A 26,482-nucleotide genomic window follows, 5' to 3' on the forward strand; every position below is an offset into this window, starting at 1 on the left:
GGTCCAGTTGGGACAGCCAGGAGAAACAGAGCAATGTTCTAGAACTCAGGGCAGGCAGTGAACGGGGGCCACGTGCGCTCCCCCTGGAAATGTAGGGGGCAGGATCTGGAATGGGGAATTCTGGTCAATACTTCACAGCTCTGCTGATAAACTCACTAGCTCATGGGGCTATGTATCTATATTTCAAAAAACTGGGGCAGTAATTACATACACAATTCTGCAAGCTGACTTTTGTTGTTTTTAACTTATCAGAGCATGAACACTGACCCATGCCATCAGATATTCTATGAAAAACATGGTTTGTAATACCAGCATAGAATTCCACTGTTCACACACACACACATTTATTTACCTATGCTCTTACTGTTGTGGCACTGAAGTGATTTCCAAGTTTTGCCCTTGTAAATAATGCAGTGATGACCTCCATGTATACAACTCCTTCTGTGAAGCTCTGATTATTTTGTTATGAAAAAAAATTAGTGAATTGTCTTCTAAATATGCTGTGCTACTTAACCCACTTGCAGAAATGCCTGTAAAAGACTGCTTTCACTGCTCCTTGCCAACGCTGGTTTTTGCCAGTGAAAAATAGGTATGTTTTGGTAATCTTACAGGTTAAAAGTGCATTTATTAGACTATCTGTGACACTGGACGTGTTAAATTTGTTCTTCACCATTCACATTTTGCTTGACAATTACCTGTCAATATTTTTTAGCCTTTTTTTCTATCATGTGACATTTTTATCAACTTGTTAGAGCTCTTTTTATGTGAGAATATTATCCCTTTCTTCTAAATTCTGTTGTCTTTTCCCATATCCAGCTTACCTATTTGTTTTTTGAATTTTGTTAATACAGTAGAGAAGCTGTTCTTTTCCTTTTCTTTTTACACAGTAAGATTCGACTCAGGGGTTTATTTATTTGCTCTTAATGAGCTGAAAGTCCTTCCGAAGAAAAGAACAATATTTTCTTCTGGTTCTTCCTTTTTCCTGATTTTAATTTAAGTTCTTAATCGATCCAGGATTTATTTAGCGTATCATAATATACATGCAACACATTGTATTTTTTTCCAAATTATTAACCAATTACAAATAAACTATTTGTTAAGCAATTCTCCATTCATATAAATTTTAATAGCTAGTTTCACTCTATACTGGATTATTCTCTGGGCTTCAATTATTATAGCTATAATAAATGTTGATATTTCACAATGAAATGTCCCTCCACACCACTTTTTTAAACTGTTCTCCATTACTTTCTCCTCTATATTACTTCAGATCAATTTTGAAATCACTGTCAAGTTCCAGAAGGACTCCCATTAGGGTTTTGATTGCAATTGCACTAAACCCATAAATTAATTTGGGGAGAACTGATATCCCCACAATATTAAATTTGCTAATCCAACTACATGATATACCTCTCCATTTATTCAAGTCTTGCTTTATCTTCCTCAGAAAAGTTTTGCAGGGGTTTATGTTTTCATACGTAGTTGCAGTACGTTTCTTGGTTTCCTCCTAAGTATTTATGTTTTAATTGCATTTGAGAACAGGATACATTTTATTATATTTTCATGTGGTTATTACTAGCATACAGCTATTGATTTTTATTTATTTGCTTTGTGTCTGACCATAATACTGAAATCTCTTAATAATCCTAATACCTTTTTTTTTTTTTCTTGGTTTAGTTTATTCTCTTAGGCTTTGATGCTGTAAGAGTATTTGCTCTTAGAAATAGTAATTCTAAAAAAGTGACTTTCCATTCCTGGCTTACTAAGAATTCTGATCGGTAATGAAGACCGATTTCTTTCAAATTATTTTTCAGCCTCTGTGGAGATCATATGGTTTTTATCCTTTGACTTATTGATATGAGGCATTATATGAATAGCTTTTCCAGCATTCAACATTTTTCATCAGTGCCTTTCTAGAATAAACCCAACTTGGTCATAGTGCCTTCTGCTTTCATAATGATGCTGGATGCTGGCAGTCATAGAGCTTTGTAGCTATGTAGTTACACACTCAGTTCCCAGCCAGGCCAGGTATAAGGGCCTTGGGTAAGTCACTTACCTCCCAGATGATGGAGGAAATCATGGCCACTCCACTCGGCCGCTGCAAGAATTACAAGTAAAATCCTCCAAACAACCTCAATGCTATGGGCCTTGTATATCATAGATACTCAAACTGGGTAGCTGTTGTTTTCATTACTATGAAACAAAGGAAACACACTTTCTTGGTATTGTTATCTCAAGGTCTTCCCAGGTATAGGAATGAGTGACCTCCAACTGTAACATATTTGGGAGTTACTTTTTTAATCCAGAAAGTCTGATAAACAAAAAAACCAAAGATATTAGATTTAATTATCATTAACACTACCTCTCTGTGGCTTTTTCTTATCTCAACTTTCAAGGTAAGGAGGAATCAAGGAGTATTTATTTCCCCAGGAAGGTCTGTTGGCTTACTATACTTCACCTTCTGAGCCCTAGTTCTCTAGGGATCATGGGGGAGCAAAAAAATCTAACAATGTTTTACAGGTTTTACAGGTTTTTTCTCATTACTTTGGAATTTCACCCAAGGCTACAGAACCAGGAAGAGTAAGGAGTAAGTATGGCCGCCTCCTGCAGAGAGCCTGAGGCACTTCCAGATGTCCTCCTCAGGTCCTCAGGGGCTGGAAGAGGCACCCAACTGGACCCTCCCTCCTCCCTTCAACACCAGGCTCAACCCACACAGCAAGGAGGCTGGGTGGATTGGGAGGAGAGAGTCTTGGAACCTGTAAACAGGTGTAGGGAAGAAGGCTTTAGCTTTCCAACTCATCTTCCCGAAGCCAAGGGAGGAGTTCCATGGTAGCCACCTGTAGACATTGTGTACATAGAGGGAAGGAGGGGAGAGGGTCTGCAAGAAGAGGAGGGGGACATATCATGTCCCAGCAGATGCCTGCTCACGTGCAGACACCCCCTGGCTCATGCAGCAGCTCCTGAACCAGGTATGGTGAGAGCAGGCTTTCTCTCTCTTCAATCCCTCCTCTTTCCTCCATGGTCCTATGCTCCAGGGGAGGAAGGAGGCACAGAAGCAGCTAAAAAGGCAGGGAAGGAAAGGGAAGTGGAAGAGCAATGAGCACCCCTTCTCCAAATAATTTTGCATAGGTGGTTGTCGTAACCATTTTTTGTGGGTGCCTTCAGTCTGGGCTCACCTGCACGACTCTGGCAACCATGTCCCTTTGAGCATGGTGTGGCATGCACGGAAGACCCTCCTTCCCTAGTCTGTCACAGTGCTGGAGGTTCCCCCGGTGGTCTTCAGATTCTGCTTTGGTTCTAGGTAGGATGGTGATCTGCCTGCTATTGGCTGATCTTGCTGTGCCTCCCTCAGACTCATGGGTAATCTCACCAGGATTATGACAGGGCAGAGATAGGAGTTAGAAGTCTGTGCTCACACCACCATCCTGCTCAGAAGGAAGTTCCATTTGCTTTTAATCTAGACCCCTTCTAATCTAATCTCAGACCAGGTTCTGCTACCTGCGCATTGAAGCTGAGGCTTACAAAAAATTTCTTTTAATGGCCTGGAGTGCCTGGATGGCTCAGTCAGTTAAGCATCCAACTCTTGGTTTTGGCTCAGGTCATGATCTCATGGTTTTGTGAGTTCAAGCCCCATGTCAGGCTCTGGGCTGCTAACACAGAGCCTGCTTGGGATTCTCTCTCTACCCCTCTCTCTCTCTGCCCCTCCCCCCACTCACGCTCTCTCTCAAAATAAATTTTAAAAAAAATTTAAAAAGGCCTTACAAGGCTAGTTACATAGCTTTGTTGTGTTTTCTAGACTCTCAATTTCTCTTTCTCTCTTGCTGTCCCTCCACTCTGCCCTAGAACTGGATGCTGGACTGAAAACATAGAGCCCGCCTAAGGATGCTCACTGAAGACAGTCAGGACTCACCTCCGCTCCCTGTTCACAAGTTCTCATGCTCATAAGCCTTGGCTTCCCAGGAAAGAGAGGGGTCTGGATAACATGCTTCTCTCTCCTATGTAGGACTTAGACAAAATCAGAAAAAGAGCAACTCCTATCTCCGCCCCTGACCTCATCATCAGGTACCACTGTAGCCACACATCAACGAACCCAGAACACCTGCAAAGCCAGTGTTCGCCATCTTCCCAGGAGCTTAGGGCTTCGGCACTAATCCACCACTGTCTGAGCAAGTAAAGACAATGGTACTAGAGCAGTCTTCTTACAACAGGGTCCATCACACCATCAGTTTAGATTCCGACACCCTCTTCCTAGGCCGGAGATGTTTTTTGTTTTTTGTTTTCTTCCAAATAATGTTCATTAAGGGGCTTCTATGTTTTGGATTCTCTGCTAGGCTTATAACTTATCTCACTGAGGCTTCGCCACAAAACAGTGTATCATAATCTCCTGTAAATGGAAGAAACGAAACAGAGACACAGACAGATGCACTGTCATCCAGATACAAGTGCCACCTTGAAATAAAAACCAGATTCTTTTTGGCTCTAAAGCCCCTATTCTTGTCACTAAATTCTAATGACTACTCTTACTTCATTGAGCTCAGCAATTTGAATTTCTCCTTTCTATTTCCTTAGAGAAAAGAGACAGACACCTATCACTTCAAGTAGGAATCCATAAATATGTGAATAAAATATAATGTGCAATCAAACCTCAGGTGGAGGGAATACTAAGTGAGCCCTCCAAAGCAGCAGTATTGCACATTTCTGGCTGTACAAAGTCACTTTTCATTTGGAAAACCTAAATTCGGCAATACCACAATGAAGTGGGTACCCAGGCAATGGGGCCTTTAATTTACAGGGAGCAAGCAATCACAGGGAACTTCTGATCACCTGGCATGCTAGATTCTGGATTTGTGATTCCACAACTGCAAAGTGATGGTTACTGCCAGAGTCTGGCTCAAGCAGGACCTTTAAGGACAAGGGGAGGAGATTTCCAGAGCACAAGAGAGCTAAATTTGGGTTGCTTAAGACCTGTTTCTGAGATAAGGAGGAATAAGTCTCTTGAGAGTAAAACCGGATCCATACACAAGTGGGTGTGGCATGGAGGCAGATCTGGGTGACAATGAGGGAGAATGTCTTTTGTCTAATGCTGGGTGATAGCTTGAAGGCATCAACAAGCAGGTGCATGGCCCATTAAAAGTGGTACCTGCAGAAAAGATGAACTGGACCAGTGTGGTGTCCACACCTCTCATCATCTCACTGGCCTTCCCCTATTGCTGACCCTGGTCCCCATTCTCAATGCTGTTGACCTTGGTTCTCCTCGTGGAATCCAGATAGTTGATGCTAGCAGCCTCTGCTCTTTTAAACCTACATGATATTCTGTTTCCACATAGGACCCCAGCCAGAGTTTTATGATAACCAGACCAATATTAGGTAGAGAGTAATAGTAACCACCCAGGATCCCCAGCAGTTAGAAGGTCTGCTATGGGAGCGCATGATCTTCCCATCAGAGATAGCATTCAAGGTGAGGCTGGGTGGGCACCAGACAAGCTCCTAGGACCCAACTAGTATCCATAGATGTCTGCTGTTGGGGATGTGCCAGAGAAAACCACCCACTATTCTAGATAAGAAAACGTCTGCGAGTCTAGATTATGATCATCGTGTTCTGAAATAGGATTTCCTGTGAGATGATGAACAACAAAAGAAAATGGTACACCCATTCACATGCTAGTCAGTCCAGAGAAACGGACATGTCAGATTTCCTGCTTTAACAATTCATAACCACAAGAGCAACAAGTAATAATTCATTTTATTACAGGCATCTAAAGAGTATTTGGAGCTTTTCAAAGAACTCTGATGTAAATTATCACATATGCACCCCACGCCTGTATCTCAGGAAGGATGGCAGATGATTAAAGAGAGCAAAAGAACAAAACGATGAATAAAAAAATAAATGAATGGGGCATCTCAAGGGAATAGTATGAAGAAAGAAAATTAGACTGCTTTCATTGGTACTAAGGAGACCCTTTGATTCTAAAATGCAGATGCAATCAGGTAGTTCTCAGGGAAGATGAAGGGATACCCTGCTGGTCCCTCCTGGGCTCCAGGCTTCCATATGCCATCACCTGCTATGCATCTTTATCTCAAACACAACATATGCAAACCTCAACTCATTCTCTCGTCCCTAACCCATCTATTGTGTCTTACATCTCGCCCAACAGTTCCACCACTCACCTCCCAGCCATCCAAACCAGAAGCCATGGAGTATCATCTTTGGCCCTCTTCTCTCACCCCTACATTCCCTGTGTGATAGTCTGTCCAGGTTCTGGCATCACTGGCTAACAGTCTTGCTCTGAACTCGAGACTATTGAGCTAGGATGGTGCTTTGCAGCCAAACTCTTGAAAATGTCCACCTGTAAAGGTGTTACCCCGTTCCTGATGCACCAAGGATATACCCGGCAAGTGGCCTGTCAGACCTAGCAGACCTGGAATACATCCACACCTGCTGTTGCTGAATTGTCCCCCAGGTATCTTCCTGAGCTACACCCATGCTTTAGCCTGAGCGCCTGCTTTAAGCCTTTGCCACCAATGCCTAGAACAGAGCTTGGCCCGGGGAAGGAGCTCAGTAGATGTTTGCAGAAAAGGCCTACAGCCTCCGTGGACTGACTAGACCATGCAGCTGGTCTCCATAGTTGCCAGTCTCCCTACCACGCAAACCCACCCTTAAGAGGACATGTAGAGAGGAAACCCCATCAAAGCATGTGATGGGGAATTCCTTGAGCCAAGAGACTTAGCTCTAAGCACTGAATTGATTTGCAATCTTGGGCTGATGATGCTGTGCCTTAGCTTTCCTCCCATTTACCTCTCAGAGCAGCCTCAAGGATCAAGCAACATAGTGGGCACACCACCAAAGTGGCACGTAGGTGTGGCACAGCGTATCAGTGATTCCTCAATGTGGGTATGCGTCAGCATCACTCAGAGGGCTCCTTAAAGCATAGATTTCTGGGCTCCACTCCCAGAATTTCTGCATCATTAGGTCAGGGCTGAGGCCTGAGAATTTGCATTTCTAACAAGTTCCCAGGTGATGCTGATGGTCCAGAGACTAAACTCTGTGAACCAGTGTGCCAGACCATTTTAAGAGCACTGCCTTTCCCCACCGACCTGGTTTTTCTCCCTGAAGTATGCTATTTCAATATTCGACTTTATGTTTATGTTTTACCCTTTTTGCTGTTTTGCTGGAATCTTAACATAGTCTGTAAATTCCTCTGGGCAGAAATTATACCTTCCACACTCCACATTCTCTCATTTTCTGTTTTGCAAAATAATGAGTACATTTCCAGTGCGATTAATAATAGAAAAAGGAAAGGGGGGGGGACCCACACTACCAACCCCAATAAACAGCTTCCACAAATGGATACCAGCCCTGGAATCCTCTTAAAAATTAATTATGAGGCAAAGAATATTCTACCATCAGTGGCAACGTGGGAAAGAAGATTATGTTCTTGATGACACATTTTGTAAAATGTGGGTTATTCAAGATTTTAGCTGTAACTTACTTAAACACCAACATTTTTTGAAATATAAAACCACAAACAGCATTTCAACTCATAATTTTTATAGTGATAGACAATTGTGTTTTCAACATGTAAAATCCATTACACAGTCGTGGCAACAGTTTGCAATAGATTGTAAATTTTTATTGAGATGATCATCTTCCGATTGAATTTCAAAATGTATTATATGATCATCAGCAAATACGTCCAGAGGGGCTGCTAAAGGACTTTCAGTATCATTTATAAAGATCAAAAACCCTGGAAACTCTTAGATTTACCCTGTGGAAAAAGAAAAGTCTCATTGGTAGGATCAAATCAATTACTTTTATGGATGAATATTGAATTGCAAAGCTGAGATAAGGTATTACCTGGTTTAATAACATAATCTTATGTCCTTTTAAAGTAGTAGGTTTTATAATCAGGTTTCAATAAGGAAGTTTGCAAAGGCCTGCTTTTGAAAACAATCAAGAAAATGGCATTTCTATTTATTATAATGGTCTGACAACATCCAAAGGAATACTCGCAAGCAACGGGCATCCTCACTAACCTTGGGTTATAGACCACCCAGACGGACTACTGAGGTACGTAAGAGTGATTACAGTCAGTTCTGCTATAGCTCTTGTTCTGACAACTCACATGTGTTCCAACATGATTGACCTATTAGGGGACAATCTGAGCATAGCACGAATGTCACCTTTGCTATGTGTGAGTCTGCACATAGAAACACTATGGAAGCAGAAAACTGCACTCGGCTCCACTGAGCCACGCACGAGTACAGAGAACGTACCCCCCTCAAACATCGACCTGCTGCCTCTGTTCACAGCACGTGCTGTGAGCCCCAGGCACCCACAGCTGGTGTCATGACTTTCCATCACGTTCAGAAAGCCCTCTTCATCACCACCCCAGCTCGCAGGCTGCAACCTGCTTCAAAAGCAAACCCGGGGTCTCTCTGCAAGGAAACACACTCTATGTACTGCAGTATTTATGCATATCCTAAGCCACTGACAGGTGTGAACTGTGAGACCAGTTTTACTATTTTCCTCTTTTTTTTTTTAACGTGTCATTGATGAAGAATGAGAGAAGTACCCTAATCCCATTTTCCCCCATAACCCTGATAGTCTTTATCGCATAACTTTCCATACTACAGTGATTTTTCAGGGACGCGTATGTCGCATTATAGAACTAATTGTATTTTGTTTTTTTCTTCCATGGGGGTCGCTGTGCCGATGGGTCCTTCTCTCCCCACCCGGAACCCATCAGTGATTCTTCCTCCCTTGGAATCCAATGGCTCATGCTGCTGCTTCCCTGGTCCCCCCCCTGGGAGAACCCCAGCACTGTATTCCATGCCAGTGGCACAGACTTCTCTATCTTTTCACCGTGGGGTGACCAATGATCAGTGGCATTAGAGTCAGAAGAACCTAAGTGCAAATCCTGACGGTGCCACTGGTTAATTCTATGACTTTGGACAAAAGGTTTTAAAATATGGAGTCTCTATTCCTTCATATATATGTGAGATAAAAGTACTTACATCAAATGGTTAAAGGGGGAAAAAACCACACTGAGTTCTTTTAACTTCTTGAGTTACATTCAGAGCTGTAACATCTCAGGAATACAGTCAGGGATAAAATCCTAGCCAATATCCCTTATTAGAATCACCATAGAAGCCTGGAGTTCCTGGGGATAGGATATAGTTGGTTCAAAAGAACCTTCTCAGACACAGTCCCAGCCACCAAATTCTTAAGCAACAACCAAAAACCTCAGAGAAACTGGGGGAGGAACAAGTCCCCTGGGGTATACTGAGCCAGGAGCTTGGAGGGATATAGAATCCAGAGGACCCATGAAGGAACAGTCCCAACCCAGACTGTTCGGTTGGAACCAGGAGGGCCTGAGGGATACAGAGCCAGAAAGCTCTCAAGGACTAAAGCAGTTCCAGAATCCACTGAGAGGCACTTTCAGAGCCAGGAAGTACTCAAGACAAAGTTGGCATCAGGAACCTTTCAGAGATGTAAATAGAACCAGGAACCCTCAGGCAAAGTGTCAAAACCAAGAGCTCATTAGGGTCACAGGCCTAGGCAAGGAATGCTCAGGGACAAAGTTAACATCACAAGCACCTGAGGTAGCTAACAAGAATCAGAAGCACACAGAGGTGTAGTCCAAACGAGGCCGTGACAAGGCACACTTTCAGAGCCAGGAGCCCTGAGAGACACTTCGAGCTCTAGGAAGCCTCAGACTTACAGTGGCACCAGGAATCCCTGGAGGCACACAACCAGTGTCCCATCGGAAACACTGTCAGAACCAGGAACTCTCCAGGACACGGCTGGAGTCAGGTGGCTCTATGGGTCCCAGTCATCACCAGAGCCAGGAGGGCCTCGAAGGCAAGACCAAAGCCCTGACTGTTGCCTTCCACAACAGGAAGCACAGTCGCATCAAAGAAGTCTAGAAATGACTGTCGCAGAATGCCAATAGAAGGATCACTCAGGGCAACTGCCCGACCTCTCGAAGCAGAGTCAAGAAGGAAGCTCTTACCTGCACACTTGGTTCTGGTGGTGAGCGGAGGCCCTGGTGGTCCCGTGCCTCCCTCCCCCGGTCGTGTGAGCAGCACCCGGATCTCATACTCCACATCAGGGTCCAGATGCCATAGCTTATAGTTGGGAGAGTCAACTATGTGGGTCTCGGCCCAGGTGCCCGTGGTGGTGCGGTACTCCACCTCCTTCAGGATGATGGGGCCATCCCCAATGATAGAGTTGGCATTTGGTTTGATCCACAGGTATGTGGCCCCTACGGCCAGCAGCTCTGGGGGGGCGATGGGTGTGGGAGGCTCTGGAAGACAAGCAATCAGCAAAGGATGTCAGACCCAAATGGTTTACAGAGAAGAATCCAAGCATATAAGGACAAGAACAGAATTCCAGAGTGAGCCACTTACAGGAGCCCAAATCCCTTTCATGACTCCATTCACATCCTACCTTAATTTCTATGATTTTTTTTTTGTTTCAATACTGTGGTGAGAGATTTTTTTAATGTAAATACCTGAATTGGTATTTCTTCTACCACACGACCATATCTCCATTTAAATAAAGTAAAGAAAGAAGGTAATTGTGAATAAATGGTTTTTCTGGAACACAGCAAAGCTGCCTGGGTTAATATTCTGTTTTCCGTCCTCAAATGAGAACATGCCCTTACTGAAGTGGAATTTGGTTCAAAACCCAGCAGAGTCTGAGGTTTGTAACCATTTCTTTCATAGCAACACATGGATTCCTAGTGGAAGTTCTCCCCCAAATAGTCCTATGAGCCAAAGTAGCAAAAAGATGATGGCAAAGGAAAAATTCAGCTTCTTTTCAACTCTAGCAGGTTTCCTCCAGTAAGGAGGATGTCACAGGCACAGTGTCCTCTGTAGGAATCAAGGGTCAAGGGAAAAGTCAATGCAGAGTTATCTTGCATCCTGTATGGGTTGTTCCTCTTCCACTAAGTTCTATTTCTTCGGTTAAATAAACTAGAATTTCAACAAGCACTTATGGTAGGTCTTTCTGGCAATTTTTAGCTCATTAGCGTAGCTGCTGAAATTAACATTAACTTTGTATTTCTTATTTACCAAGAAATCTCACATATACTACTTTGTGCAAATCTTGGGACACAATCACCTCCATTTTGATGGATTAAAAACAAACAAACAAAGAATCCAAGTGATTGGGTCACCTAACCAAGATCATGAAGCAGGTAAGGTAGGATGGAACCCACATCTCTATGCCTTCCCAGACCAGCTATTCCTTTGGAAAGCTGTTTGGTTATAGACACCCATTTTCTAGAACTCAAACTGGTTATGTTTGTTATTTTTATTTGTAGCAAAAAATAGCAGTGGCAAAGCAATAAAGAAAATAACAATAGGGGCGCCTGGGTGGCTCAGTCGGTTAAGCGTCCGACCTCAGCTCAGGTCGTATCTCACGGTTCGTGGGTTCGGGCTCTGTGTCGACAGCTCAGAGCCTGGAGCCTGTTTCGGATTCTCTCTCTCTCTCTCTCTCTCTCTCTCTGCCCCTGCCCCACTCATGCTCTGTCTCTGTCTCTCAAAAACAAACACACACTGAAAAAAAATTTAAAAAAAAAGAAAGTAACAATAAAGAGAAAATAAGTCCCCTTATCTACCACTCAATATAACAGCCATTTTTATTTCTCCATGTTCCATTACAATTTCTATTCATATTTTTAATCCTTGTTCATACAGCTACAGTACCATAAAGACCCAATGTATTTCTTCCCTCACTTCTTAGATTCTAAAGACTTTGTTGACAACATGGATCTTGCCATCACAATCTTTAATAGCTACAGAACAATCTATCAGGCAATCACACTAACTAATCTCCAATTCTTGGGCACGTGAGTTGTGCCAAGTTTTGCTACAGTAAATAATGCTGCAATGAACATCTTTGTGCAAATGACTCCAATTTTTCTGGTCTCATATTTTCTTGGAACCAATTGCCAGAAATGGGATCTGTCAATGGATATGAAAAAATTAATGATTCTTGGAGTAGAATTAGGAAGTGAAGAGTCAGTGGGTGGGGGAGCGTCTGGGAGTGGAGTATAATGCAGATGTGATCAAAACTTTTGGAGGGCCTCTGGGCTATTCAGGTGGGTAATGCAGGTACAGGTTTCCATCTGGAACTCAGGTGAGAGCTTCGGGATAGATCAGACTCATTCAGTGTTTGTTTTCTAATTAATCACCTACCCACAAAGATTCTCCAGAGACAGAATAATTGCTATGAAACAGAGGTGGACAATATTTTCTCAGTGTGATTTGAAGCAAATCTTAAGGGACAACTTCAGATTGCCTCTATTATAGCCTGCCATTTGGTCAGAGAAGGAAATTAAGCAGATTAGTCAAGCTAGATGCTTTTCTTTACAAAGCCATGAAGGTTATTACTCAAGGCCTTGTTATCTCAAAGGTGTTTGCAAATTGATTTTTTGATAATTTGTTCCAGGTAGAGAAGTTAAGTTGGCAGGCAGATAATTTCTGAGCTCATCCTTTGTGCATTTTAAATATATAGACCTTTTGATCATCATTGTCAAGTCTCCAGAGTCCCCATCAGTCTACAGTGGGGCCCCAAGGGTGCTATTTTGTAGCTCTGTGATAACTCTGCTCAACTCCTTAATATAATTATTCACAGACTGGCCCTGGACAGAATTAAGAGCAGCAGACTTCAATACTTTGGGGCTTGGGCCAATCGACTTTCCTCCATGGTCTTTGCTCTGTTTCAGGCATTAGCAGTAAATTGCTGACCACCTGAAAGAAAATAAAGTATCAATCTTTCCAAATGTTTAGTCTCTTTTCACTTATTTCTGGTGGTAGGTACAATATAGTAACAAACTTTCCCTCGAGTAAATAGATGTCTCCATCTCAAATGACTTACTAGTACACATGTCCCTCTGCAGACTAGCCAATACAATTATCTCTCCCTCTGTCCCCTTGACAAAATATCATGAAGTACATCACAGTGCTTCCTGTACCTGGTTCTAAAACAGCCATCAGATTATTATTTTATTTCCTCTTTTGTTAGTATAACTGGGGTCCTTTTTTAAAATTTAAATGCAAGTTAGTTAACATATAGTGTAGTAATGGTTTCAGGTGTAGAATTTAGTGATTCATCACTTACATATAAAACCCAGTGCTCATCCCAACAAGTGCCCTCCTTAACGCCCATCACCCATTTAGCCCATCCCCCACCCACCTCCCCTCCAGCAATCCTCAGTTTGTTCTCTGTATTTAAGAGTCTCTTATGGTTTGCCTCCATCTCTGTTTTTATCTTATTTTTCCTTCCATTACCCTTATATTCATGTTTTGCTTCTTAAATTCCACATATCAGTGAAGTCCTATGTTATCTTTCTCTGACTTATCTCACTTAGCGTAATACACTCCAGTTCCATCCATATTGTTGCAAATGGCAAGATTTCATTCTTTTGACCACTGAGTAATATTCCACTGTGTGTGTGTGTGTGTGTGTGTGTGTGTTTGTACACCACATCTTCTCTATCCATTCATCAGTCAGTAGACATTTGGGCTCTTTCCACACTTTGGCTATTGTCGATGGTGTGCTATAAACATTGGGGTGCATGTGCCCCTTTGAATCAGCATTTTTGTATTCTTTGGATAAATAACTAGTAGTACGATTGCAGGGTCATAGGGTAGTTCTACTTTTAATTTTTTGAGGAACCTCCATACTGTTTTCCAGAGTGGCTGCACCAGTTTGCATTCCCACCAACAGTACAAAAATGTTCCCCTTTCTCTGCATCCTCGCCAACATCTGTTGTTGCCTGTGTTGTTAATTTTAGTCATTCTGACAGGTGTGAGGTGGTATCTCATTGTGGTTGTGATTTGTATTTCCCTGATGATGAGTGATGGTGAGTAATCTTTTTGTGTCTGTTGGCCATCTGGATATCTTCTTTGGAAAAGTGTCTGTTCGTGTCTTCTGCCCATTTCTTCACTGGATTATTTGTTTTTTGGGTGTTGAGTTTGATTAGTTCTTTATAGACTTTGGATTCTTTATAAGTCACATGTATGAGTGGTTCAAAGAGAAGTAGGCATATGAGACACACTATTTTTTTTGTAAGCACCTCTGTTTTTTAAAATGAACAGAAATATCAGGTTTGTCAGTTCTCTCTGAGACGAACTGCTCAAGCACACAATGCAAGAAATATGAGGCCATCTAATCCAACAACTGGAGTCATCAGAAAGGGAACCAAGGCCAGGGAGGGTCTGTTTACTAGAAGGTGGGGGCGGAACATTAGAACTTTGGGCCCTAGCAGAATTCCCGCTCCTCCCTTTTTCTTCTCGTACTTCAGATGTTAAAGCAATTAACCAGAAGGATCTTTCAAGGGAGTCTATGCAAGTAGTTTTTAACTTTTGAGGATACATAGGCCCTTGCAAAGATCTGGTGAGAAATTTCAGACTCTTTTCCCAGGAAAATGCACATATGCTCACCATTTCAGGAATTCATGAACACTTCTGAAGCCTATACATGAACCCCTGAAGAGGCTATGCTGAGAATAAAGGCAAAGCACAGAGATCCTGCTTATGCACCACATGCCCATAATACTTTACAATTCTTTGAGACCCTGAAGCCACCATTTGTTGCAGGGGCTAAAGCCAGGAGTACAATCAGTAAGGAAATGGAACTTGGTGTAAACTTCACAAATCTAGTGCTTCTAGGCTCCCAGGGTCCCAAACATCTGGGTGAAAATAAACATTCTAAGATTTCCATGGGATAATGTGAAGTAAATGTCTAAGTCCCTCATGGCCATGACCCACCTAACACATTAATAGATTCAACATTTGGGCTAAAATATTTTATGGATGAAGACATGACCCTACCCATGAGATGCTATATCCTAACTAGAAATCTTCTACGAAGGCTGCCTTAGTAGTTTGTGTTGCTATAACAAAATACCAAAGGCTGGGTGGCTTAAACAATAGGCCTTTATTTCTTAGAGCTCTGGAGGCTACGAAGACCAAGGTCAAGGTGCCAGATAACTCAGTTCCTGGTGAGAACCCCTCTTCTTGGTTTGCAGATTATCTCCTTGTTATGCCCTCCCATTGTGGAGTGAGAGGGACAGGGAGAGGGAGAGGGAGAGGAGCTGGTCTCTTCCTCCTCTTATAAGGGCACAAATCCCATAATGAGAGCTCTACCTACATGACTTCATCTAAACCTAATCACCTCCCAAAGGCTTCCACCTTCCTAATACCATCACATCAGGGGTTAGGGCTTCAACATGTGAATTTGGAAAGGGCAGGGGGCACACAATCATGCATTATATAACAGAGGCTTTGTTTTCAAATGCATCCTTCTCTTCTCAAGGTCATGGTCTTGAGATGAACAACCTTACAGAACTCTCTGTGAAAGAAACCCCAACCAGTATGTACTCTCTGCTTCTCATGTGCCAGACAGAGTGCTGGGTATGGGGACTTTAGTGGTAGAGAGAAATGCAGGCTCTCTGGACCCATGGAACGAGAGCGTAAGGCAGTCAATTAAAGCAGCAATGCCAATAAAGTGGAAGGGAAAGGTCATGATGGGGGTGGTAGAGTCAGTTAATGAGGTCTACGAAGGGACCTAACCTAACCTGGTGCAGAGGGAAGCTCTTGCAGAGACAAAGCTCACAACCCTTGGGCCTTAAATTCATGTTACGTTTGCGAGCAAAGAGAGAATGTCTTGGGGGTCCTGTCGATCTGAGTTGTTTGGGAAGATACCATACAGGCTCAGAGTGGTAAGCAATTAAAACTAGGTGCTCAGAACACTCTTAATCCACTCATCCTACAAACACTGAACACCTGCTATCGGTCACATGCTGTTCGGAGTGCTGAGGATTCAGTGGTAAACACAACAGACACAATCCTGGCTGCCAGAAGCTCACATTCTAGCTTTCACTCGAGGACTGCCAGAAAGAGAAGTAATAAGAAGGTAATTCAGAAGCTGAGGAGGAGAAGGAAACTGGAGGAGCCCAGGTGCGTGCTTCTGGATCAACCAAATGATGTGCATCCGTACAGCAGAATATCGTACAGCAAGGAAAAAGGAACAAACTACTGACACACAGCATGAGTGAATCCCAAAATTATGTTAGGCAAAAGGAGGAGAAAAGAAGAACGCATAACGATTCCATTTATATGAAAAGCTCAAGGAGAGGTAACATTGACCTATGGTGATAAACAAATTACATACCTGTGGGAGCAGGTACTCACTGGGATAAGGCATAAAAGAACTTTCTGGAGTGTTGAAATGCACTGCAGACTGATTTGGGTAATTAAATAATAAGAATAGTGTTCCCTCTGGTTGAGGTGACTGCCTGGAAGGGAACTTGAGAAAACTTTCTAAGGTAATAAAAATTTTTGTATCTTGACTAGGGTTGTATAACTCATCAAACTGCACTTCCAGTATTGTGCTATATGTCAATGATTTTTTAAAAGTTTAGGGAAAATAAACAAAAATATGGCTTGCCTGTGGCCCAGCAGGTGGGAAGAATGCCACTAAATTTTACCGAGAGATGAACCCCAGAATACCTGGAGGAAGGAGCCTCTAATCACATATCGTTTATCTCCAAATAATTCTATCAACATCATCAGATGCTTGAATTCCTATTATTTTTCAGGACACACCAGTTCTCATCCATGAGGCTTTTCACATATGAAACCACGAACCCCCTTTATCTACTTGATCCTGAACCATCAACTGTGTAGCTAGGAATAAGTTTTTCACATTTGGTGACACTCTCTGCTGACAAAGTCTGGAACCAAATCCAGAGGGACAAGATCTGGCCTTCCGGGAGCTGAACTCGGAGACTGCACTGGCCCCTTCCAACCAGGCATCAAAGCACTTCAAGGACAAGACTCTGTGAGCCACCCACACGTAAGTCCTGGGCAGCAACTGCCCTGGACCTGCCAAGGCTCTCCTTCAACACGTAGGTGGTGAGGTGACCCCTTAATATAATTCTGCCTTATCCTCAGGCAGCAATCTCCAGACCAATTCTATCTTTCTTTTTCCCGCTGTGAGCACTTGTAACAGTTTGGCTCCCCAGAAATTCCTACAGACAGCAAAAGTGCTTCAAATAGCTAGAGAGCAAGCTTTGTGTGTATGCATTCTCTGCTCCAGACAGAAATCAAACCTTTGGAGAAAAACTGAATGTTGCTAGGACGTAAAGTGACCCTCGACATGTTTAAGGTGGATATAACCTGGCCTCTGATGCTTTCCACCACCTGCTGCCCCCTATCTGATCACCTAACTGCATCACTATTGACTGACCCATGAAGAGTCTGCAAGAATGCCCCCACCCCATTCTACCCACCAACATACACACATACACTCATACTACTTTATTATTCCCACCTCCACACTTTTGCACATGCCAGTTTTCCCGATTAGAACATCTTTCCTTTTACTTTTAATCAAACCGGGCCCATTTTTCTTTTTAATTCTGCTTCATAACTACTCAGCTGTATGACCACAGGGCACATAATGGATGCTCAAAGCATCATGCTTGTTAAATATTCTACTGACTGGCACACAACACTGTTTCATACAATAATGAATTAAGGATCAAAAAGAAAAAGGGAGACTAGCTGGAGATCAGGGTCCAAATCCTTCTTTGACCTGCCTTTCCACTAACCAGCTCTGTGACCCTGGACAGACCACTCAATCTTTGAGACTCTCAATGTTTTCATCTTTAGAATGAAAGATGGTTCTACAGTTCTAATTAGAAAAGTATCTAAAGTCTCCACCAGGAACTGTAAGGATTCTATGTGCATATGTTCACTGACTCTAACCTGTGTCTTGTCAACCAGAGACCCCACCTTCTCCTTCCATGGCATGGACTCATGAGGTCCCTGAGCAGAAGACACAAGTAGACATAGCACTAATTTACCAAAACATGCCTACCAGAATTAGTCTCTGGGCCCTAGCCTAACATATAGTCAATAATTTTTGATGTCTTATGCAAAAGAAAACATTTTATAAGTTTCCCCTAAATAAGAGTTTGGAGTTGCCATGAAGAAATAAAAAAGAACAAGAAGGAGAATATCACAGAAAATAGTGGATGGACATTCACACTAAGGATTGGAAGTGTCTGGGGAGAAGACATCAAATATGTGGAACAGAACAATAATCAAAGACATACCTAAAGAAAATTTCTTTGAAATAAATGGAGCACTGAGTTTACAGAGTATGAAGAACATAGTGGGCTCCTGGCAAAATCAATGATGAGACTCAAAATTAAGCACAAACTGATAATACGTTGAAATACAAGACTAAAGAAAAGTTCCCCCAAGCATCTAGAGACACACAGATCTCCATCAAAACAAAAAAGACTAAACAATTGGTTCTCAGACCTCAGCATTTCAATTCGAGATACTGTGATGTAATGGTGAAACTGGTGAAAATAGTAGTAATAATCCCAAATGACTGCAGTGGCAACTAATATGTAACTGCAAAATTTTATGCACCTGTCACTGTTTCTTACTGACTTAGAATATTAACTCACCATCTTCATAGCAACTCTATGGGTAGATACTATTATGATTCACGTTTTACTTAAGAGAAGAAAGAGACGCAGATTAACTTTCCCAACATCCAACACCTAGTCATTCAAGAAGCCAGGACTGGGGCCCACGCAGCCTTAGCATGAGGGCAGAGGGAGAGGTCCCCAACCATAATAACATAATACACGCACACGGGTTTTAAGAGGATGTTTCATGACCCAAGAATTTGAGAGCCAGCTAAGTTGTGGTACAGTTGCACAGCCAACAGAAAGACACTCTCAGACTCTTCCTAAAAAAATGCAAGAAATACAATGTCTGCTTGCCCTTCCTAAGAGAAAAGATCACTTGAAGAAAGGCCCCAGTCCACCTTGGGATGAATCAAAATCCTAACTTTAGGATGGGGGAATTCAGATACTAACAGGATTTATCTTTTGGACACATGGAATTTCTCTGAAATAGTCTCTCACTCTTCCCCCTTCTCCAGGTGACTCACCTTCCCTTGTCCTTCAAGAGAGCTCTCCTCTGGGATGCCTTCCTGGATCTCACCTCAAAGTTGTGTTCTCTGTGTTCTGTGGTTGTGTTAGCCCAGGGTCCCAAGAAACAAAGCTTGAGACAAGGATTCTGTGCAAGTCATTGATTGGAGGAGTTTTTAGAAGGAGGCATGGTAGGAGAAAGGTCAGGAAGCCAAACATGGATGTAGTTTGGAGCTCTGGAGCATTAAGTGCACAAGCTCACTTGTCCCTCACTGAGGCAAGGGCATCAGCCATTTGCACCGTTGTGTCATTAACCAGAAACAGGCTGCTCTGGGGGTGCAGGCACTGCCCGTCAGCCAAGCAGCTCCTGTGTGGCTGAGAACAGTTACCCTGTAAAGGGTGCAGTCATTTCCTAGGACTTCTATAACTACGTACCACAAAATGGGTGGCTTAAACCAACAGAAATTTATGCTCTCATAGTTCTAGAAGTGAGATGACTGAAATCAAGGTGTCAACAGGGACATGCTCCCTCTGAAGCCTCCAGGGCAGAATGCTTCTCTGCCTCTTCTACCTTCTGGTGTTTGCTAGCAGTCCTCAATCTTCCTTGGATTATAGATGCGTCAGTCTAATTTCCGTCTGTGTCTTCACATGGCCTTCTTCTCCATGTGTCTGTGTCTCTACGTCCAGATTTCCCTTTTCTGATGGACTCCAATCTTACTGGATGAGCACCCACTCTACTCTAGTATGACCTCATTTTAACTTAATAAATTACATCTGAAAAGACCCTCCTTATTTCCAAATGTGGAAATGTTCTGAGGCTCTAGGAAAAACATGAATCTGGAGGGAACAATCAATATTAAATCCAGTACAAGGAGCAACTGTGAGGCTTTAGCCACACCCATGGCCACTAGGGGAAGGGTGCACCGTCCTGGGGATCGGGCACCAACAGCATCCTCTGTAATTGACACGGTCCTCAGTACCCCCTGGGCACAAATTCATCACAAAATTTGTACAGCACACATAGACTATTTGCTGATGGCTGTGTCTCAAGGACACAGGCCAAGCCATTTTCGCCTATGTCCTCAGATCCTATCACAGCACCTGCTCTATGGTGGGCTTGATCCTGGAGTCACAATACTTCAGCAGTTTTACCTCCCCAGCATGGAAGGCCATCCATGGACATTTACTCTTCCCTTTTCTGGCACAAGTACTGCTAGTTCTTAGGACTCTAGGCAATTCTTTTTTCTATGGCTCAGCTACCTTTTAGCCAAATGCAGCTGATTCTGGTGGCACCCAGACAAAGTTCTCTTGACTTATCTAGAGGTCACGTGTGGTTTTGGTGGATAATACCACCATGAGCTGATGACTTCCTACCTCCAGCACCTGCATTTCCCTGGCTGGTAGCTTTCTACAGCTGCCAGAGTTTGATGGCCCCACTGTAGGGTAGACTGGGCATGCCAGGGTGTTATCACTCCCAGGTACAACTCTTTCCCAATGAGGAATATGAGGAGGTGGATAAACACCCCAGTTTCTTTGATCCTTGGTGGAACAATGGGCCTGCTCTACTCAGTCTTTTTTTTTTTTTTGATGTTTGTTTATTTTTGGGAGGTAGGGGGGGTCAGAGAAAGAAGGAGAGAGAGAGAGAATCCCAAGCAGGCTCGGTGCTCACAGCAGCAACCCCGATGTGGGGCTTGAACTCATGAACTGTGAGACCGTGACCTAAGCCAAAGTCAGATGCTCAACTGACTGAGCCACCCAGGTGCCCCTTTTCAGTCTTTTAAGGGATCACTAGTGGGAATGAGCATCAAATACCTCCCAGAACTACCAGCTCATTCATGCATCCTTTAGGGGAAGCCTTCCTTCCTTTCCTGCCTCACTTACTCTCCTCCTCTACCAGTGTTCTCTTCCATTTCCAAATAAACTACTTGCAAAATGCTGTTGCAGGGTCTGGTTTTGGAGAAATCCAAAGTAAGGCATTATGAAAACCAGGGCAAGTTACTTCTCTGTGACTCAGTTTCCTCATCTGTAAAATGGGGATGATAACAACACCTCCCTCATGTGGATTGCCATGAGGATAACATCAGGTATTCTAATCAGTAGTCTTAAACAGTCCCAGCACATTGCAAGTGCACTTAGTTGGCACTAAGTTGGGAGGAAACTTAGTTGGTACCCTCATTTTGTGGCCCCCATAGAAAGACACAAAGATTCTATTAAATGCATTCCCTTTCCTGTGTCAGGATGAAGAGGGGCTGCAGCAATGTCAGAGTGTACTCCTGCCAACATTTCCACAAGCAAATACATTTAAGAGCTTGGCCTCGGTCTACTTAACACAGTCATGTTGCAACCAGTGAAGTCATTTAAAAATGCATAATTCAATAGCGACTTAGCACCAGGCAAGATTTCATGATCTGTAACACTCTGTCTGTGCCCTGCTCCTCTTTTTTCCCCCAGAATATTGATATTTTTGAGATTACTCTTTGCTGGGCTACTTCCCAAAATTAAGAACAGAGTAATCATTCCAGAAGAGCCTTTCTTTCCTTGACTGCTAATCAAGAGTCTATCTCCTCGAGGGAGGAGCCTAGGAGAGCCTAGAATATAAACCTTCAGAATTGGAGGCCATGTCACAGAAGCATCTTGTCGTAGAACAGCACAGGTCCATGATGCGGCATCATTTGACTCTCTGCCCCACCCTTTCCCAGCAGTCTAGCTATGGAGAATTGGGTGGAAGAAACTCGGGCCTTAGCCAGTTTGGGTCTCTGAGTTCCAGAGACATCCAAGTCAGTAACACCTGCGGGATGCAGAGAGCTATTATTATTTCATGGGACAAGGGACAAAAGCTCTCTCAGCACCATGTGCCAGCTCTACCCCAGGATTTACACATATGAACTCATTTATTCCTCCTATCACACTCTGAGGCACGTACTATCATAGTATCCATTTTGCAGATGAGGAAACCAAAGATATGTGCCAGTTACTTACCCCCAGACCTTTGGCTTCAAGGCCACCCTACTGTAACTGGCTCTGTGATTCTGGGGCAGGGATTCTACAAACTGCATTTTGGATTCCCTTGCCAGCTTTGGCTCAGCGCTCCCAGTGGGAGGCTGTATGTGGAGACTAGAAAGGTGGAAGAGGGAAGAAGATGCTCTGCAATCTCCCATCTGCCCCCACAGATGCAGTACCGTCTGTGGCCTCCCTCCTCGGAGGACCAAGCATCCCCCAGTGGGGCCCTTGCTCCACACTCCTATTCCCTTGTGTTACCATGGCCCCGGGTGTGACAGATGCTTCCTGAAATTCCTGGCCACCTTAGTGTCCCAACATTTGCTCTGGCAATCTCCCAACATGCGTGTGATTCCCTTCAATAAAACTGTCTGTCTGAAATACCTATCATGGTTTGGGGTTTCCTTCCCGGATCCTCACTGACAGAGGAAGACATTATAATTATCTCCGCTCTGCACGTGAGGACACAAAGGCACAGAGGTTGAGCAAGCTGCCCAAAGTCCTGCAGCCGGGATAGCACTGGGATACCTGGGATGGCCCGCTCGGGTCTGGGGGTTTAACACTTGCACTGAACTGCCCCACTGTTCTCCACACCCAGGGCAGCTGGAGATTGAGGCAGGCAGATGAGAGCCAGGGGGAGAGTGAGGTGGGCAGATAAGAGCCAGGGACATAAGGCTTTTTTTGTGTTCAATGAACAAGTACTGAGGGCTGGTTCTATGTTCTGAAGACAGTGAGTCAAAGCAACTGTCTCTACCCTGGAGGAATCTAAGAGACTAGGGAGGGAAAGAGATGTAGGAATCAATACACTGCAGAATCAAGTGAAAAAGGCTGGAGAGTGGCAGGCCAGGGTCTTGATGACACAGAGAGGAGTGTGGTACACAGCATAGTGGTCCTCAGAAGATGTCCATGTCCAGGGCGGGGGGGGGGGGGAGGGAGGGTGGTGGGCTGGGTGGCTCAGTCAGTTAAGCATCTGACTCTTGGTTTCAGCTCAAGGCATAATCTCATGGTTTGTGAGTTCGAGCCCCACATAGGGCTCTGCACTGACAGCACAGAGCCTGCCTGAGATTCTCTCTCTCTTCTTCTCACTCTCTGCCCCTCCTCTGCTCTGTCTCTCAAAATAAATAAACTTAAAAAATTAAACAAATTAAAAATAAAGATGTCCACGTCCTGCTCCCCAGAACTTTACAGGGCAAAAACATCTTCAAAGATGTGATTATGTTAAGGATCCTGAGCAGGGAGAGTATCCTGGAATATCAAGGCGGGCCCAATGTAATCAGAAGGCTCCTTATAGGTGAAAGAGGAAGGCAGAAGAATCAGAGTCAGAGAGGGGTGGAAAGATGATGAACAGGTAGTTTTGAACACAGAGGAATGGGCCACTAGCGAGGAATGCCAAGTAGCCTCTACAAACTGTAAAAAGCAAGGCAACAGTCTCTCCCCTGGAGCCCAAAGAAATGCAGCCCTGCTGATCCATTTGACTTCTGAGCTCCATATTTGTAAGATAATGAATTTTCATGTTTTATGCCATTGAGTGTGTGGTAATTAGTTACAGTGGCCCTAGGGAAGTACTGGGAGGAGGGAATCAGATGGAGGAAATGAGGGAAGACTTCCTGGAGACATCAGATCATGAAGTCATGAAAGAAGAAGAGAAACTAATGGGCACCTGGGAGGGAAGGGCCTTCACAGAGATGAGGAGAGACTGGGTCATTGAAGAATAGCATCACCTGCTGAAACATAGATAGGGGTGGGGGGGAATGGCAAAAAGGCAACTGGAGAAGTCAACGTGGACCAGATAAGCAAGGGTCTTCCTGAGGATCCTGGGCCTCATCCTGAGGCTTTGTAAGCAGGGATGTGACACAGGCACCTGTTCTTTCTGGACAACTCCTCAGTGCAGGGTGAAGAATAGGTCTGAAGGAGAGACATGAGAGTCAGGGGACATCATGTCGATCGCTGAGAGAGAAATGATAGATGCTGGGCCAAGGTAATGGTCATGGGGCTAGAGAGGCAGTGGACTAGACACAGATTTAGGTGACTGGCCAGGATTTGGTCACTGATTGGATTGAAAAAGGCAGCAAGGGGGATGGGACCAGTATTAGCACAAGACTAGGATTCACCAGGTCAGGTGAGTCCTGGCACACGCATGCCTGTGGAGCCACAGTCGTGCTCTGACCTCCATGATGTCTGCCTGGCCCACACAAGTGCCATCTACCTCAGGCTCCCTGCCCGGCATCCCAGAGCGCTACATGGCTTCTGTGCACAAGGCCCAATATTCTGGACTCCATCCCTTTGCATTTTCGTATTCATTTTCACTTACAATGGGCAGTGAGACAGACAGAGTTTGGCTTATAACCTCTCTCTTAATTTTACAACTCTGGGCAAGTTAATTAATTCCCCCTCAACCTCAGTTTCTTCATGTGTAAAACCAGGGTAACAGATATCTCACTGGGCCCTTGAGAAGACCAAATGCAAATCTCTGAAACATGACAGGCCCCGAATAAATGTGAGTTATTCCCCTCTTTCTCCCATCCCTTATGGCCTCCCACCTTGTCTCTCTCCCCATCCCACAGCCCCCTCCATTATAAGGCCATTCCACCATTTCTCAAGCCTCCTGCCATCTCCACTCTGAGCATCTGAGCAGCACTCAGGCATCTGGGGCTCATGTAGCACATGCGATGAAATCAATTTCAGCTTTATGCATGAGGGAGCCGCTAATCTCCCACTGGGACAGGCAACCCACACTCAACAAGCACCAGGGGGAAAACATGGCAGCCGTCTTAACAGAACACGTCTGAGAAAAGCTGGAGTAAAGGGAAAGGAGGTGGGAGGGAGGGAGGGAAGAAATACGCAAATCAGGGCAACCTGAGTCCAGGCAGCTCCATCAGTTGCTATGCTACCAGCCACAGTGAGAGAGCAAAGGGAGGGAGCTGGGGCTTTAGAGATATTGTTATTTTGCAAATTTCTCTCCTCTGAACATCCCTGTGGGCAGGGTGGGAAGGGGGAGATGCCCAATTCCTCTCTAAGCTGCCCAAATGACCAAAGTGACCCAAATGGCTAAAGTTACTACAAACATTCACTGCTCTCAAGGAAAAGGCATCCAGATGGATTAAAAGGAGAGACTTACCCACAACTGCCTGCTCAGCTTGTGGGGGGAGTTGAAGAGGTGAATGCCCCCCTTTATGGAAAGGAACTGAAAAAGTGGCTTCATCCAACCCACCACCCCTCGCCCCCATAGGCTACTTCTATGTTCTGCCATATCCAGTGCAAAGACAGAGTTAGCATTAGCAGGCCTAAACAGCAGCCCTTTGAGAAAGGACTCTGGAGCAACAGAACATGGCAAGGTCTCATTAGACCACAGGCCACCATCACCATCCCTAGAAGCCACAATCCTGACTCAAGCAGGCAGACACTGGGCTCTGATAACAGAATTGGTGGCTTCATGTTGGGACCCATCATAGGCCACTACAGGTGGGTATTTTTGTGTCAGGGAGAGAATATGCACAGAGAGAAAGAGGGCAAATTTATCGGTTATCACATTTCAGGCACTATTCTAGATATTTCGAACATCTTAATCATGTATTTCTTAAGCACAGACAGAGGGAACCCCAAGAAATACAGAGCAACCTCTGAGGGGATCTACAAAGTGACAGTTTTTAGATAGAATGCCTTCCTGGGACAAAATTCACCTTGAAGACAGAACGTAAAATAAGCTTGAATTTTTACATGCATAAATGGTTCCACGGGAATACCACCTTTACACAAAGTCTTTCAGAGAATACTTCCAAACTCATTTTATGAGCCTATGATAACTGTCACACCAAGACCTTACAAGGATATCACAAGAAAAGAAACTTTCAGTCCAATCTCTCATAAACAGAGATAAGGATCCTATACATTATATTAGCAAACCAAATCCAGTGATACATAAAATGAGTAATAGATCATGACCACACTGTGTTTATTCCAAGACTACAAGTTCAGTTTAATATTAGAAAATTAATCAGTATAACTCATCGTATTAACAGACTGAAAGATAAAAATCAAGTAAGAATCTCAAGAGATGCCAAGGAAGCATTTGATGAAAGTCAGCATCTATCCACGATAAAACTCTTAGCGAACTAAGAACAGTAGGCAAGTGCTTTAATCTGATAACAAGTATCAAAACATAGTAAACATCACAATCAACAGTAAAATACTGAATGTTTTCCCCCTGATTTCCCCCATTTTACTGGATGTTCAAGCTACTGCAATGGGGCAAGAAAAAGACATAAGAGATACAAGGATTGGAAAGGAAGTAATAAAGCTTTCATTATTCATAGACTATGTGATTGTGTATGGAGAAAATCCCAAAGAATCTCAAATTATGATGAAAATCAAAAGCGAGTTTAACATACTTTCATATATTAAAGTCAATGTACTTTGCCGTATCGTATGCTAAGTTTCAATCAACAAAAAGGAAAGAGCTTTAAATCATTTGTACAATATGCATAAGCCTTTCTAACCCTGCTTCTACTTCTGCCCTC

General features: G+C 43.7%; 1 protein-coding gene across 16 annotated transcripts in view; it reads right to left on the bottom strand.

Annotated features, from left to right (window-relative positions):
* Window positions 1–26,482, bottom strand: part of PTPRT (protein tyrosine phosphatase receptor type T) — a 1,080,869-nt gene that overhangs the window by 603,459 nt on the left and 450,928 nt on the right. For all 16 annotated transcript variants that reach the window (XM_086702238.1, XM_086702233.1, XM_086702237.1 and 13 more), the window contains exon 7: window positions 10,014–10,307. In XM_086702238.1, coding sequence (XP_086558364.1) covers window positions 10,014–10,307 — 294 coding nt within the window. The remainder of the gene's footprint in view (window positions 1–10,013; window positions 10,308–26,482) is intronic.

This window comes from Puma concolor, chromosome A3 (genome assembly GCF_028749965.1).
Source record: "Puma concolor isolate L17-30 chromosome A3, mPumCon1.1.hap2, whole genome shotgun sequence".
NCBI classification, from domain to species: Eukaryota; Metazoa; Chordata; class Mammalia; order Carnivora; family Felidae; genus Puma; species Puma concolor.